Source organism: Saccostrea echinata, unplaced genomic scaffold (assembly GCF_033153115.1).
Source record: "Saccostrea echinata isolate AGI-Se365-2 ecotype Australia unplaced genomic scaffold, CSIRO_AGI_Sech_v1 ptg000002l, whole genome shotgun sequence".
NCBI lineage: Eukaryota > Metazoa > Mollusca > Bivalvia > Ostreida > Ostreidae > Saccostrea > Saccostrea echinata.
The window spans coordinates 18,643,875-18,660,573 of NW_026889751.1; the positions used below are offsets into that span (position 1 = coordinate 18,643,875).

General features: G+C 32.5%; 1 protein-coding gene and 1 pseudogene across 1 annotated transcript; both read right to left on the minus strand.

The window, feature by feature from the left end:
- Positions 1-2,542: 2,542 nt before the first annotated feature.
- LOC133178091 (uncharacterized) lies at positions 2,543-11,059 on the minus strand. Its single transcript, XM_061312853.1, has 13 exons — positions 10,999-11,059; positions 10,674-10,796; positions 9,215-9,325; positions 5,563-5,640; positions 4,978-5,096; positions 4,777-4,863; positions 4,594-4,686; positions 4,386-4,499; positions 3,579-3,780; positions 3,249-3,401; positions 2,942-3,027; positions 2,770-2,840; positions 2,543-2,597 (listed from the first exon to the last, which is right to left on the minus strand). The coding sequence occupies exons 1-13, from the start codon at positions 11,057-11,059 to the stop codon at positions 2,543-2,545; spliced, it is 1,353 nt and encodes a 450-aa protein (XP_061168837.1).
- A 3,178-nt stretch (positions 11,060-14,237) lies between these two features.
- On the minus strand, positions 14,238-15,745 carry LOC133178093 (uncharacterized; annotated as a pseudogene).
- Positions 15,746-16,699: the final 954 nt, after the last annotated feature.

The following is a 16,699-nucleotide window of genomic DNA, read 5'->3' on the forward strand; positions in this document are numbered from 1 at the left end:
TGGTCCTTCGGATGAGGCCGTATAAACCGAGGTCACGTTTTAGCAGTAGGTGCCGGCATGAAAAAAATTCCCCACTGCTCAATGGCCTTCAGTGTCGAGTATAGGTCTGAATTTGCAGCCCTCCACTGGCAAATGCTGGCAGCTCAAGGGACGTAAAACAACAAACAGACAATCAAACAAACATTTTTGTGTCGCCTGCAGAGCAGAGCAGCACTTAGCGATCAATTTACCTGGCGTCTGTCTTGCTGTCCGTCCGCCTGTCACACCTTATATCTCGAGAAATGTAAGAGGTATGGGTTTGATAATTTGCACATATAGCTTGACACTATGGCTTTTGTATTTTTCCATGGCTTCCGACCTAGATATCCTTGAACTTGACCTTTGACCTACTTTTCAAAATAACCAATAATGCCGATATACAACTTCTTTTTGATATTTATAAGGTAAGTCTATGCTATTTAGAGTGTGCACTGTTTGTCATAAAACATTTTGAAAAATACCAGCGTTACAGTTCACTTGACCTTGACCTTTGACCTATTTTGTAAAATATACTGCGGAGGGTTAAATTTAACTTATGTCTTTTGAAATTACAGAGGAAGGGTTTAATAATTAACAGTTATACATGTTTATGATCTCATGACAATGTATTTTGACACTGAATGAAATAAAGAAGAAACAAAAACAAAAACTGAAATTTAAGTACTATGAAAATACAACGGGATCGGTATTCCAAAATGGATGGTGTAGACTGACAATTGCTGATATGAAAGACTGAAGCCTCTTTCGAAGGATTGTTGAAATCACGTACTTAAATGATTTATATATAATTATTTATAATAAATTTATTCAAATTTCATTAATATCCATTTTAGCTTTCAGGGGTTAAGGATTTGCATTTCTATTTGATTGTTAGATTCTATCGCAGTCTTACTATCCCTGGATTGTTTTGTTTTGTTTTGTTTTTTTGGCATGAACTATTCAATGCCTTAGCAAATAAATAGCTGATAACTTTTAGACTTAGTTACATCTTTAATGAAGCTAAAAGCAGGCGACACATGCATTCCTGGGAACACTCTAGTTCTGTAAGAAATCAGCAAAGATAATTAAGCAGAGATTTTTGATGAATAAAATGGGTTTTTTAAACCTTTTTTATAACGCTGACTATATATACATGTATGGTCTGTGTTATAAAACATGATGTGATAGGGTAACGTAATGCACCTTGTACACGTACTCAAAGATGCCGACGTTTTTCAATATCGAAATTGGACATAAAACATATATACAATAAAATTTGAAGCCAGCGAGTTAAAAGTAATAAATTACAACTATATGGAAACGAAATGAAAAAAACATGTGTAAACTTGTCAAATTGGAAACACTCAGAATGGGTATTGTTGGTATCATACAGACTGTGTCATGGCCGTGACTCAAGTTCAACGTCACTAAGAACAAGACGCTTTTACTGGATGTGTGGTCTGAAAGAACATGTGTTAACTTGTCAAGTCGGTAACACAGATAGGTTTGCGTCATAACCAGAGTGTGTCATGGCTTGATGCAAGGTCATCTGCACAAGTTCAAGGTCACAAAATAGAAAGTGTACATTATTTTATTGTCTTTCTACTGGCGAAGCATTGCAAGTTGATAGTCCCTTAAAAGATTATTTATCATCTTAGAATATGGCATGACCTTGACTCAAGGTCACTGCTCCAACGGAAGACCTATTCGTTGCTCTGCAACGAGCTCGGCTCTAGTATTGTAATAATTTTCGAACCGTTTCCAGACAAAATCTAATTTTGGAAATTAACTATTGATTTTCACATTTTTGTCCCATTTGTAAGAATAAATCAAGATCCCTGAAAACAACAAATGTATAGAGTGAAGTTTTAAAAAAGATGCCATTTACTTGATAATGAACGTTGCATATAAGGACAAAAGAAGTGGAAAATATGAATTATCGTCAAAATAAATTCACATACAGATGTACAATTAGTAATTCATAATACAGATACAGTTAAATATCAAAAAACCAACAAGCATATCATATATCTGAGTTTCTTGTAACGTTGTAGTTCAAAGAATGGATGAATTATCTCTTTTTTTCAATTTAAATAAGATAAAAATATTATCAATCTGTAAAACGTTGTCTGTTTTCTTTGTTTATCAAAAAAGAAACATGTTAAGGGTCATGGCCAAATTCTCAAACTCCCATCAAAGTGTTCTACCATCCAACATATGTATCGATAATTTTCATTCTAGGTACCGGGGACGTTGAATTCAGGATTTCTCGGTGTTCTTTGGCAGCCTTTCTCACTGATGAATACCTTTTGCTAAAATTCAAGAGAAAATTTATGGAAGTCTTTCCTATAGGTAAAAAGTAATTTAAGATTAATTCCGAAAACATAAAGACGATTCTTAGTAAAATGTTCATTATATGAGGTCATTCATGTGCTACATTTAGTAAAACGATCCTATTTTCTTCCAGATCAAGGCTTATCAAATTCTGATTTTTCACCGTGTAGACAACTTACTGGATTTTTTTTTACTGTTTTCCCATGAACTTTAACGATTCCATAACTTCAGGATCATTTGGATCACTAGATAAATTTTTTAAAACAATTAAATACAACTCTCAAAACCACAAACGAACGGAATCTAATTGAAATAAAATGAAACGAAAATACATAATTACCGGGTATATGAAGAATATTATTATTATCTTATATTTGAAATGTTTTAGAGTATAGAATATTATGCTTGTTTACTCACCACAATACGAGATCGTATTTATTTCTGTGTCCAAATCGGTAATTGCTTTTATTACCATTTGGCCACCGCACCTGAAAGTAATAGAATTACATGTATAAATGAAAAAGTAGTATAATTATACATCAGAATAAAATTCAATGATATATATTACAAAGAACATGTACATTCTTACATGCACAACGCCATTGTGTTTTACTCGATAGACAGTCCCAATGTTCTCATCGCTGCCGTTTTGGTCACCCCATTCCCAATCTGGTCCTTAGAAAAGTTGTTAAATTGATTTGTACGTTTTCCTTACATATTGCCCCCTGCGTGCAAATTAACATCACAATATTCTAACTTTATATGGACTGGATGAATAGGGCAATAGAACTCCTTTACGTGTTAACTGAATTTCAACCATTTAGTCCTTAACCCCAACAAAAGGTTCAGGAAATCATCTAGTAAATAATTATTTCTTTATTTGATATTTTATTTACCTTTCCTCACCAGACATCCAACTGCTACTTTTCCTTTTTCTAGTACTCTTGGTTCATCACAAATGGTTAAGTCATATGCTTCAAATTCTCCATTATATCCATAGCGGTAATTAAGGCGATTACCATTATCCCATTCAACATTTATCCATCCAACTAAGATAATGTTAACAAATTGTAATATCTATTTCATTACCATTGCTCGCTTAACAAAATTGAGAATATGTTACATTCCACCTTACGATATCAATATATCAGTTTTGCTAAAACTGTAAGTAAATACCTTTCGAACTGTGGTCAACTACAGTACCCACTAAAATTCTAACTAAATACCTTTGGTACTGTGGCCAACTACAGTGCCCACTCCATGACTATCTTGATCCCCCCATGCCCAGTCGTGTCCTCTTCTCACTCTTGTTCCAACAGAAGGCATTGAAGAGTACCTCTCCTTAAATTCTTCATCAACACTTTCATCAGCCACCTCCTCGTCTTTGTTGTATACTCCTTTTTCATTCAATATTTCACAAATTTGATTCTGAATAACAAATATATCATAATCACCAACTTTACGTATTTTGTGATTGTTTCACGACAAAGTCGTTTCCAAATACAACATGATTACATATAAATTTAATGGCAATTAATTTCCAGTTTAAAGTTGAAAACTCTGTAATTATCGAGTGTCTTGCTTTGTTTTAAGTGCAGAGTAGCAGACAGTGAAATGATAAACCGTTCTTGTGATGAACCTATTATCACTTATGATAAACAGAGGAATCGTGTCACTATTTAGGTGATATGAACGACCTGTGTACTCAATTTTAGAAAGGGAATATTTATTATGCTTCAAAAATGTTCATAATATCTAACCATTAGAAGTTTCAGTTGAGTCCCGTGAGGAAGGGGAAAGCATCTTTTTTGACATTTTTAAAGAAGACGAAAATGTCAAAAATGTTTTGTTTTGTTTCCATAAATACATCTGAATGTTCGAATTCTTTACATAGAAATGTATAATGAGTATGGTATTTCATAAAAGAAAAATATATATAAAGAATCATATATATATATATATATATATATATATATATATATATATATATATATATATATATATATATATATATAATGTAGAACAAAACTTACAATGTCTTCCTCACTTGCACGTTGATAATTTCTTGTTTGGAACACAATCCTTCTGACTAAATATTCCGTTATAGACTCCTCGGGAAAATCAATTAGCAGACTATTAACCATTCTCTGCAATTTGAATTATTTAAAAAAAAGTGAAATTACATTTTGTGTCATATTTTCAACTTCACATTTGATATGCATTAAATACAAGAAAACTCACAATGTTTAATGAAAATCGTGCAGTCTGTCGAGCTTCATCACGTGCTAATATTCTCCCACCCCTAGATGCAACTGCCAATGCTCCTAAAAGGCACTAGGAGGTGATAAATTTTATTTTGAGAGTAAATTTAAAAATATATATATATTAAAAACAAATTATTGAATGGATCCAATAGACACTTACATAATTTGGAGTTTTGCCAACAGCTATGAATGTAAACGGATTCCATTTTCCTTGGTCACCAACAAGACACAAGAGTCTATTGAATGCCTTAAAATATTTATTGAGGATTTTACAGTAAACTTTATATTGTTTAATATACATGTATAGTATGAAATATACAGGTATAGTTTAAGTATTTCAAAGGTATCTTTAAAAATACACCTCGCTGTCATTTGATGTATTGTACGACTCCAAAGAACTAGACAAGTCGGTGGGGTTTCCATCAGTTATCACGACAACCCTAGCTCTGATCACAAGTGGATTCAAAGGTGTTGTGTGTCCTTCAAATATTGTACATAACCATATATGTTATTGAATAATGTTATTAAACTGTATCTCATAAGCAATATAAACATCCGATGGACTACAAGTTTGGCTAAGAGCAAAAGTAAAATTTGTGTGAACAAGTCCACTTTGAATATTACTTTCTAAAAGTAATATAACTAGTTTACAATGGTACGGTATACATTTGCTACTTTTGAGTGATTTAATGTCTTTCTAAAAATCAAACACATGTACTGTATGTAAATTCAACTTTTCATATATTTGTAAAATGATGTTCTATGCATACATATATACTAATGGCCTGGGGTATAACATATTTATATTTGAGAAAGTCAATCACGCTGTTTATTATCCATAAACTTTTTTCCATACATATTATCAGATGGTATGCTAAAACACAGCACCTTTAAACTCTACATTCAGAATCCCTTTTGTTGTTCCCTCATTATTATCAACGCTCACCTCCTCCTAACTGAATACACGACAAAGACAGCAGTATCCCAGCTTCCAAAGGGGATGGTCCCTTGCAGTCAATATTTTCTGTTAATATAAATTTTAGATCAAATGTAAATGAAAAATCGTTTGATGTATTATATAAAGAATATTTTATACATATACAAAAATCCATATCATATTTCTTATTAGCCCGAGTGGCCCCATATCAGCACGAGGACCGAAGGCCCGAGGACTGATATGACATATGATATAGATTTTAGTATGTAGTATTCTATCTATCATATTTAAAATATTCATTATGTGAGTCTACTCAAGTCATATACGAATGATTCGTGCCATTCTACTCTTTTTTGTTAAGAACGTTTAGAAACAACTTTAGGTCATTTCAAAAATCAAGTCAACAAATCTTAGTTCATGAATTGTTTCATATATATTTTGTATTAATTAACATTTTAACGTTATTAAAACGTTACTTGCGGTTTGATATAGATTTTTGAAAGCCGGTCTAACACGTGATATGGGTTTTCGGACCGGTTGTTGATATAAGGTATTGTGACGTCACTCGTATCACACAGTGCGGAATCGATGTATTTACTACTAAGTATATGATGAAAAGGTATAATTGATGAATTAGAGATTTTATAAAATTCTATTCATATGATACATCAAATAGGCGCGACCAGTCACGGTAGCCTTGTGGTAGAGCGTTAGTGACCGAGAGGGCCCTGAATTTGATTCTCGTAGCGTTCGCCACGCCGCGTCAAACCTAAAACGTAAACATATGAAGTGCCCGTTCCTTCGCCAAGAGTGCCGCACTATAAGTGAAAATTTCGAATGAGAACTTACAAACCGAGATCCTTTGTCACGGTAGGCGTTGGTACGATAAAGAACTATCACTTCATCCATGCTCTTTAGTGCCGAGTATAGGTCTAAATTTTAAGTCCTTCACCGGTACAATGTATATTGTGACGTCTCTACATGAGTGAAAAATTCTCGAATGGGGCTTAAAATAAAATACAATTGATCAATCAAAAAGCGCATGTATCCACCTGGTATTTTGCAATGCGCCATTGTAAATATATACTGCGACTCAGATGTTGCAGATATTGGATATTTGTCATGTCAACAACAGAGACATATTTTTTTAAAATGATATTTAAGTATCTGTATTTTTTTATCAGGATCATTTGATATTTAAAGCCTCTATAAGGAGTTTCTTTCATGCAATAGTTTTTGATCTCATAAAAGATGCTTTGTAGATGAGCATTTTGACCAATGGCATTAAATTTTCTTATGTTTGTGTTGACAGGAAGAGTATTACGGCACTAGTTAAAAATCTGCAATGGCAGTTTTGGTGGTGTAAGTATTTTTTTTACAGGGATTGATTATATCAAATATTACTTTCTTTGATTTTTTCTGATGAATTTAGTTACAGTGAATCATTTATCGTTTTCTCGAATAAAATTTAAAACCAAAATGATCTAACGAAAGTAGTTATTTTTGTGCGTATAATACCAATTTTTCTCATACAAGAACTAGCAAAACTTTGGTATGTTCCCTTAATGGGATAATCTATATGCAGCACAGCACTTTTAAGGCCACAAAAAGGGGGAGGGGCCTAATTTTGTACTGCAAGGGTTTACTTTGACATCACAAAAGATAACAATTCCTCACAATATCAGAAAATGAAATATTTTAAACTTCATAAGAATAATGAACTACATCAAAACTTACTACTGCTTTCATTTTTGTCGATAATTAAATCCCACACAGTAATGTATAAACAAGTTACAGATCGCAATGCACTTGTCGACATGACGACATCATGGTAAAATTTGACAATTTTATGAGCTGCCAGAGGTGGAAGTTATTTTTTTAAAGTGAGGAATGCATTTTTAATTATAAATAAACAGAAAATATTTTACAGATGTTAGAAAGACAACTAATACCAATGTATTATTTTTGTTTAATTAGTGCCATTATTTAATAATTATCGAGATAATCTATAGAATTGATTCTACCATGTTTTAGTTACTAGATTGGCATGTTTAACATCGAGGTGCCACATTAAATCACCTTTTCGGAAGGGCCTACACTCAATAGATCTTGACCATTTTGTGAATATGCATAAAAGGAATATTCCTTAATGTGAAAAAAAGATGCTGCTTTCTAAAACCGAGAGCATTACTCAACAAATACATAAAATACTTGGTAAAGATCACCCACATTTTTGCTTGAACCCACTTAATGGAAATTTAAACTAATAAAATTTTGTTTCTTTCTAAGATATACAGACAGGATTTAAAACTTTAATTTTTAATTTGATCTAGGGTATACCCTTGCGATATTGTAATTCGTTTATGACCTCCATGCACCACACATTATATGCATTTATCACGTGACTGTCAAACCAAATTCCATACAGACTGGGTTATGTTATTTTTATTCAATTAATTTTAAAGTTATTTGCTAAAAGACTAGCTTTACAAAAATGAATGCAGTTTTAAATTTAATTATTTATAAATTAATTACATCTATTTTTGGACGTCTTTATTCCATTGATTTCTTCATAGTGTGCCTTAACAGTGCTGCGAAGCATTTAAAAAAGATTTACTTATCAGAATTAAGAACAGAACCTCTACAAAGATAAGGCTTAGTTCGAGGGTTGTCCCAGAAAAACGCGAACATTTTCAAAATTTTTTGTTTCACTAATATTATAAAGTTAAAATTGGTATGCATTAAGATCAACATGTTAAAAATAATTGACAGAAATTTCAGTGAAATATGTTTATAAATAACATTTTTCTCTTTGGTAAACAAATCATTCAAAATAGGTGCCGGCGCAACACCGACGACGTCAAAACGTACATGTAGCTCGTGGAGTTTTTGAATTTGTTCAGGAATCGTGCGTCTTTAAAAATTCGTTCAAAGCATAAATTCGATACTGCATTTTATTTTCTTTTAGTTAATAGTTATCCATTTCACACGTACTACGGTTAAGAATAAATAAAGGAATAAATTCTTTTAAGAGACAATTCCCCAACCTCGTTCATACACATGTAAACCTAACTGCTCGAATACTTAACGGTGGTCTCCACGTATGACGTCCAGCTCTAGCCTTTTCAGTTTGTCGTCATTTTTGTTGGTCTACCAAAGGCTTCTTCTATCGGATAACCAGTCCATTCATCTTTGAACCTCTTACTATGTATAAACCTGTGATCGATACATGTATTTGTGTTGTTCCCAGTTCTTTTTCCGAATGAACAGGAGTCAAACCCCGCTCCACACAATAATGAGCGATATTTTGGTGCGCCGCATTATATATAGCTTGACGTTGCCGTTTTTGGCAATATCTAATTAAAAGTGTTTGTGCATATAACGTCATATTTTTATTATTTATGATGTCAAAGTATTGACTTTTTACACAAAGTCAAGAAATCGCAGTGCGCCGATATTTAACACCCTTTAAATGTTGTTTATAAATGCAAATGGCATTAGAACCTTATATTATTTAGCCAAAATGACAAAAATGTCATTTCCCAACATTAAGCCAAAATTGAATAATATTGGTCAGGTAGTTTATGAAATATTGAAAAAGTTCGCGTTTTTCTGTGACAACCCTCGTAAATACTTGTGGATACATGTAAACGCTACTTGCCTAGACAATTTTTAATAGAATGATAATTGTTGGAATAATAATGAAGAAATCTTATTTCATCTCCAAATCCAATCACAGCGATGTTGTCGTCTAAATTTAAAGCTTCATATTCTGGAAAAGAAGGAAAAAATACAAAATAGAATGCACAATAGTAGAACAGTCTAGAATCACACGAAATAAGAGAAATTTTTTGTTTAAATAAACTCCATTCCACTGGCCAGCAAAAAAAAAAAATCAAAAAAAAATCAAGCAAATAGACAGATAAAGGAAAAAGTAAAGCTAACGAACATTTACCATGCTCAAAAGTAAAATAATATTAAACTATAGAGATATTGAGAAAAGCCTAAAAGGACATCTGAAATAGGATAAGATTAGTTTTCATAAAAGGGTAGTCATGCCTGTCCAACGGTAACACCCTCCATGCGCCCTTAGTCATGATCGAGAAAACAAAGAAATCCCTGGACTATTCAGTACGAAAATAATGGCCGAACAATTTGTATGAAAGACGTTAGTCAACATTCGACATAACGACAGATTATATTTGCAAACATGGTCAATGGACAGCAGTATAGATCAAAGACTTTGCAAAATGCTGACTTAAATGAAGAATGTTGATAAACTTGTATTATCAACTTATATGTCAGTAGCTTGCCGCTTTTTCGAAATTGTTCGTACGTAGAATATGCTCTTTCTATCGAATCAACTGGTACACATAAAAACCAACAAAATATGTCACGGGTCTTTTGTAGGAATAAATTTCCAACACTAGTTTTGGCTTTAGATTAGTTTACTGTGCCTTTTAGAATTAAAACGTTAAACACACTCAATTACTTCACATAAGTAGAGCATTTATTGACATTAGACGTTAACAACAGATAGATTAAATCACTGCTGTTAAATCACGCTCTCAATAAATAAGAATAATACATATCCATAATAAATAATTAAGTTAACAGAAATCTTACATGTACCAGGAATTACAGAAATTTGTACAGTAATACTTTTTTCAAGAAACACTTTTCAGTGACGCAGTCTGGCAACCTCTTCTACCGTAAAGTAAAATATTGGAAAATATTGGTGGGGTTTTTACTTAGAGCAAAAATTGAAACATGCTTATTTATAACACACAATTGACATGTATTGGTCAACAATAAGGTCAATATAGGTTATCTTACCGGAAACACGTGGATATAGAAAATGACAAATATCACCCAAAGCATTCACACGAGGCACACAACACAAATTCAGCGGACGTGCTTGATTCGCAATACCCTCGTGCATGTTTAAATAAAATACAAAGCAAATATGACAAAAAAGAAATGCCAAGCAAATAAACGTATTAATTTTAATGGGCTTTTATTTCAATTCAAAGCAATAGACTTTCATTAAAAGTGGTGTACAGAAGTAATTATTGATCATAATCAATTAAATATGTTTACATGAATTACGACTGTGATACCTTGCATGATGTCAATAAAAGTCTCTTTCATTTGACGAAATCCTTCGCCTTCCATGCTTTCCGACATATCTAGAATAAACACAGTGCATATTCCTCTTCCATGCTGATGTTTTCTGCGAGTATCTAAAAAAAAATAATTACAAACACATAGGAATTCAGAATCTACATGCTAAAATGCGTATATGAAATAATTATATTAAATAATCTCTAATAAAAAGACTTAAAAATACAAAAAAATATACTTTTCGTCAATGCTAATTTTTGAAACATAATATTTTCTGAGAATAATGAAAATTATTAATGTAAACACACGCAGTAGATTTACTTTGTATCATTTCCTCTTCAGCTCTTTTTCTCCAGAACTCTTCAGCTATAACATTCTCCATATTGAACATATAAGAAAAATGAGTTGCATTGCAATGCCTTTCATGAAGCGATTCTGAATTTCATATAGGAAGAGAGAATCTAAATTCAGATGCTTCCTTGTATATTCCAGTGTATATTTCCTTGTAAGAATTAATTTTTTTTCCGTTTGTGCATGGCTTTTACAATATTTCAGGCAGACAAAAATTATCAGAAAGTCCTGGCTCAACTGCTGTTAAAAATTGTTTTCATTTGCGTTTCTTCTGTCCTTGCTGTCTTTTTTCGTGTCGCTCGCAGAGCAGAGCGAAACTTACGCAGCACTTTAACTGGCGTCTGTCTGTCTGTCTGTCCGTCTGTCACAACTAATATCTCAAGAACTGTAAGAGGTATATGATATTTTGCAAACATATTAATTGGCACTATGACTTTTGTAAATAGCCACAGTTACTGACCTTATGACCGTTGACCTTAACTTTTGACCTACTTTTCAAAATACCGGTAGTTATAGTGCCGATATACAGCATGTTTTCGACATTTAAGAGGTACATCTATGCTACTGAACATTTGCACTGACTCGCATGAAACATTAAGAAAAATACCAGAGATACAATCCACTTGACCTTGACCTTTGACCTACTTTGCGAAAAATACCCCAAGCAGTATAATTTAACGCATGACTTTTGAGAGGCAAGATTTTGATAATTAGCATTTATGCATTTTTATAAGCTCATGATATTGTACTTTGAAACTGTATGGTATTCCATTCCCACACAAACTTATGTTCAAATACTATGAAAATACATCGTGATCCGTATTCCACAATGGATCATGTACACTTGCAATTGCAGTAAAGACAAACTGAAATCTCTTTCAGAGGATTGTTGAAAACACTTAATAAAATGATAAATAATTATTACTAATAAAAGCCCTTTCACTTTAATTATTCATTTGTGGGTTGAGAAACCATATTTTCTTTTCAGGCAATAGCGTGGAGTATCATGTTAGTGGTAAATAAATAGTTGACTACTCTTAGATTAATTTACATTTTTAATGAAGCTATAAAGCAGGCGACACATGCTTTCCTTGGAACATTCTAGTTATTTTGATGAGACGAATCTCTATTCGTAAAGCACCAGGATGTGCTGCCATAAAACTTAGAGGAACTCAGATTTTTTTTTTCACAATCTCACTTTTACTAAAGAATTTATCGTAGAAAACTGAGATCATAAGTGAGCTCAGCTTTGTTTTATGGCCCCATGGCCAAGGCTATGTAAGCTATATCTTAGGATTTGATTGATTGATTGATTGATTCTATCTTGTTTTACGTCCCATTCGAGAATTTTTCACTTGTTCATTCTATAGGTTATTGCTGTGCCAGCTCCGAAAACAATCCATCACGTTACTTGTAAATGTCTTTTTTTTTCAAAAATAATGGACAGTTATGACAAACAGAGCGAAAGGTTTAAGGGAGAATTAAGGGTATAGATTGGAATGTACCCATGAGAGAAAAAACAAATACATTAACTATAAAACATTTACATGTAATTTACATGTAAATTATTAAAAGAAAATTTACATCTTAGTTAATTGATCCAAAACATAATATTTGCACAGCATTCGCTTGATTTTACACTTTAAATCTATGAATGATATACGTAAGTTAATTCAATACTTAATTATAAAAGACCGTTTTCATCATCACACTCCTGTAATTAATATACACGTATACTCAAGACACGGATTTCAATAGATCCTTTTCAGATTTGATTTAAATGACATAAACAACTTTAATTTTAAAGAACTCCACAATTCAGATCGAAGATCGCATACTAAAATTCAACAGTAATGATGTTTGCACAAAATCATTACGCTGCTGTCATTGATAGTTCCTCTAAAAATATTTTAAATCAAAATATTTCCAGATTTGATTTGAACTTAACTACCAGTATTTCGTTGAACAGGAAATCCAATTTCAGGTCGAGGTTCGACTTATCGTTAATTCAATACATACATAACACAGATTATACACTCACCAGCATACTGCTACAGCTACATGTAACATCTCCTCAACACGAATTCAAATGAAACATTTCCAGGACTGATTTGATTATCATTATTTCGTGGGAAATGAAGTCCATTTTCGGGTCGAAGTTCCGCTAAATATTATCTTTTACTATTGCACTGTACTTACTTCTGTTTCAAGTTCGAAACATCACTCGAAATTCTTTCCTTATTTTGTGCATTTTTGAGTAAATTGGATTTGAATTCTTTCAAGACTATACTCTCCCCATCAGAAGACATGTTTACCTCTACAAAGCAATCAATGAATTGATTTTGAAGTATCACATACATGTCTATAATTGTTTTACAACCCACTTGTATCTGTATATTCTTAAGACAAAGACCTCTTGCTATGTTGCTTTCTTGGAACACAATAGCTATTCGACAAAATGATGCACGTCCAAGCTTACCTATGCCTGTCCATTCTGCAAACAATGAACTTGTCATTGTCTGACACAATGCATTCTGAATACGAATACTTATTTTCTACATATTTGTGGTTGATTCGTAGAACTAGGAAAATCATATTTTAAGTGCGGGAAAGGCCTTAAACAATACGTTCTTTGAGAGAAGGAACTGATCTCGGGTCTATAGCCTTCTGTTCTTTACAGAATGGACTGTTTGAAGCCATTTCCCTTACATAAACGAAGCTTGAAATAGATGATAAATATAGTCGTTTATAAAATTTCACCATATCATTTAAAATATGAACTTTTCAAATTATGAACCAGTACATGGTATAAAGAGTTTAAAAAGTTGTCCAGAAATTCGTCAAACTTGTGTAAATTAAAGAAACAGGCATAGATGTAGGACAGATCAAATAATACACTATGCATATATTCATTTATTATTTATTTATTTATTTATTCATTTGTTTGTCTGTTTGTTATTCTTTAAAATTGTTTGTCAAATTTAAACATTTTTAATATTCCCAACAATCAAAATGAATAAGAATTACAATACCTATACTGGATTCCTAAACTTATAATGATATAATGATATACATGTATATCTATTGCTAAAATGAAAACAAATAACATTGTCTATATTGCAGAACGACCAGAGGCATAAAAGAAAACGTTTTAAGTTACCAAATTTTCGCATCCTTATTCTAAGAAAGAAAATCACACAAATACAGACTCAAATATTTGAATCTTTTACTCTCTCGCAAATAGTGGTAACGTTTTGAAATTTTTTTTTCTTTGTTGCATTCCTTGCTTTGGCTTTATTCCTTCGTCGTCTGATAATGATGTAAACAATTCCGTTCAAAACGCCGCCAACGTTTGAAAACGTGGTCACAAACTGAAACAAAGCTAGAGGTACCGGGGCAATCATTTGCCATATTCCATACAGAGACAGGGGCCACCATTGAATTATGAAGGCAGTGACAAAAAGCAACATGGTTTTCCCCGCTTTTAATGCAGCTCGAGTGGTGGCGACCTCCTGTCCCAGTGTGTCTTGTAGGCGCCGCGACTCGCTCCTTATCCGCCTCAATGTCAAACCGTAGAATATGATGTTTGTAATAAGGACAGCTAGTAATGGGACCGTGGTAAGGAAGAAAATGGCTACTCCTCCTTTAATCTTGTCAATATAGCATCTAGTAAGTAATTTAAAATCAAAGAAGGAATCAATTGTAGAGGGTTTTTTTTAATTGATAAGATTTTAACAGCTTAAATCCATCAACTAAGAGAAAATGTTGTTGAAACTGTATCAAAAATTCAAATTAAATATTTACCGCCAAATTGCGGGTAAGGAAAGAATCCATCAACTAATGAGAAAAATTCCATTAAAACACTACAATTAACTCAAATTAACTCTGGTTAACAATAGTTTGCTGAAGAATCATAGTTCATACTTTTATTATACTCGATAATTTGAAAAACCTAAGTGAAAAATTTGATTTACCAGATTGACTTTTCTTTTCTTTTCTTTTTTTTTTTAATTTTACTTTTCATTAAAAAAATTCAATCAGCGAACAAGTTATGCAAATCAATATGAAAATAGCAAAAACAAAAAACAAAACAAAAAAAAAAAAAAAAAAAAAAAAAAAAAAAAAAAAAAACATACGAATAACCATTAGGTCCAAGCTTTTCAAAGATTGCGGCTAAAGTTCCTCCAACGCAAGGAAGGCCGAAAGTGTATAATAAAAGACGTCAATCATACTTGCCAAAATTCAGATCCATTGAAAAATAAATCAGGACGAAAACATTAAGTGCAACAGCGCTAACCATTAGGTTCTGGGCAGTGACAAATTCGATCAACATAAAAGCATAAAAGTTACACAATTCCTTCGGGTATACATGGTCTCTAGTTACAATCATTTGAGTATGGTCCAAGGCATGAGCGATATTGAAAAGTCCATCACACAGAGCCAGATACAGAACTAATCGTTCGCTCTTTGTCCATGAAAAAAAGGTCTTAATGCTTCGTGATTTAAAAGATGCAATTATGACCGCTAAAACTGATACAAAGCTAAGAAAGATGCAAGTAATTGCAGGAATATGTATTGAATAAAAAAGTCCATTATCAAGACCGTATACTGGTAAGTCGTAACCACTTTGTATTCCTTTGGCAGGTAAATTTTTTGTGAAAGTTGTCTCCAATGCAGTTGTGTTTTCAGTTAAATCTGAGTGCGTACTACTTTCCATGTCCAAAGTTGGATGAGGTAACAACAATTAACTGAGGATATTGAACGGTTTCGATATTTTCATTTTTTTTTTTCAAAATCAAAAAACAAAACTTGTTAACATTTTCTCCAGCAACGACATATCTTGAAACAAGTCTTTGGATGCCCGCCAGTAGGTTTCAGGTATATACGGATGATATTGATAGCCTATTTTGTTTTGAAAATCCTGTAATTATGTGACGACAATCATTTATACTATGTCTATGTACACAATCATCTACCGGGACGTGATATGATATTCATCAGAACCTGTTTTGTCCGGTTTTCCTTAATTAATGGAATCCAGAAAGAGCCCATTCGTAAGCTGATCGCTTGTTTGGTGAGTTGTTATGGAGTACATTTTAGAACTACATATAGGTAAATCTAAGCACACAGTTTAAAAGTACTATATCCTTTCAACTGAAAAGTTTCAAGTACCACGAAAACCTAGGCAAATGCAGGGTATCATCATTTAGTGTATCATTTTTTTTCTTTGAATCGATAGATTAATATTGCACCAGGAGGTTTTGCAGACATGAAGAGTAAACACAGATAATTAAACAACACCAGTTCATTATCTTCTCTCTGCAACTCGGAGAATTTAGAAAATAATATCTGAATGTTTTTTTTTTTAATTATTATTAGTGTTTTGTGTTTAATAACAGCTGTCTTAGCTAACAGCGTCTTTTTCATCAAATATTAATTGCTCCTCCCTACCTACTGGAACATTTTCTGTCTAAAGGGATTTGCATTTGTGTCATTATATTAAATCTGTGTTTTAGACGACAGTGTCATTATATAAAGTCTGTGTTTTAAACGGCAGTGTCAGTGACAGGCTGTAGATTTTAAATTTTTGAAAATAGTAGGTTGGACTATAATACACGCCGAGTCCTTCAACAACAATATGTTGCTCCCAACACAACAGAGAAACAAAGTC

What these genes read in the sequence shown, in the direction of transcription:
- LOC133178091 (XM_061312853.1), bottom strand. Translation starts at nt 11,059, where the DNA reads ATGGAGAATGTTATAGCTGAAGAGTTCTGGAGAAAAAGAGCTGAAGAG. An exon ending in GTGCAAGTGAGGAAGACATT is followed by an intron (nt 3,781 to 4,385) that starts GTAAGTTTTGTT and finishes TTTGTTATTCAG; the next exon opens with AATCAAATTTGTGAAATATT. An exon ending in AGTTGGCCACAGTACCAAAG is followed by an intron (nt 3,402 to 3,578) that starts GTATTTAGTTAG and finishes ACATTATCTTAG; the next exon opens with TTGGATGGATAAATGTTGAA.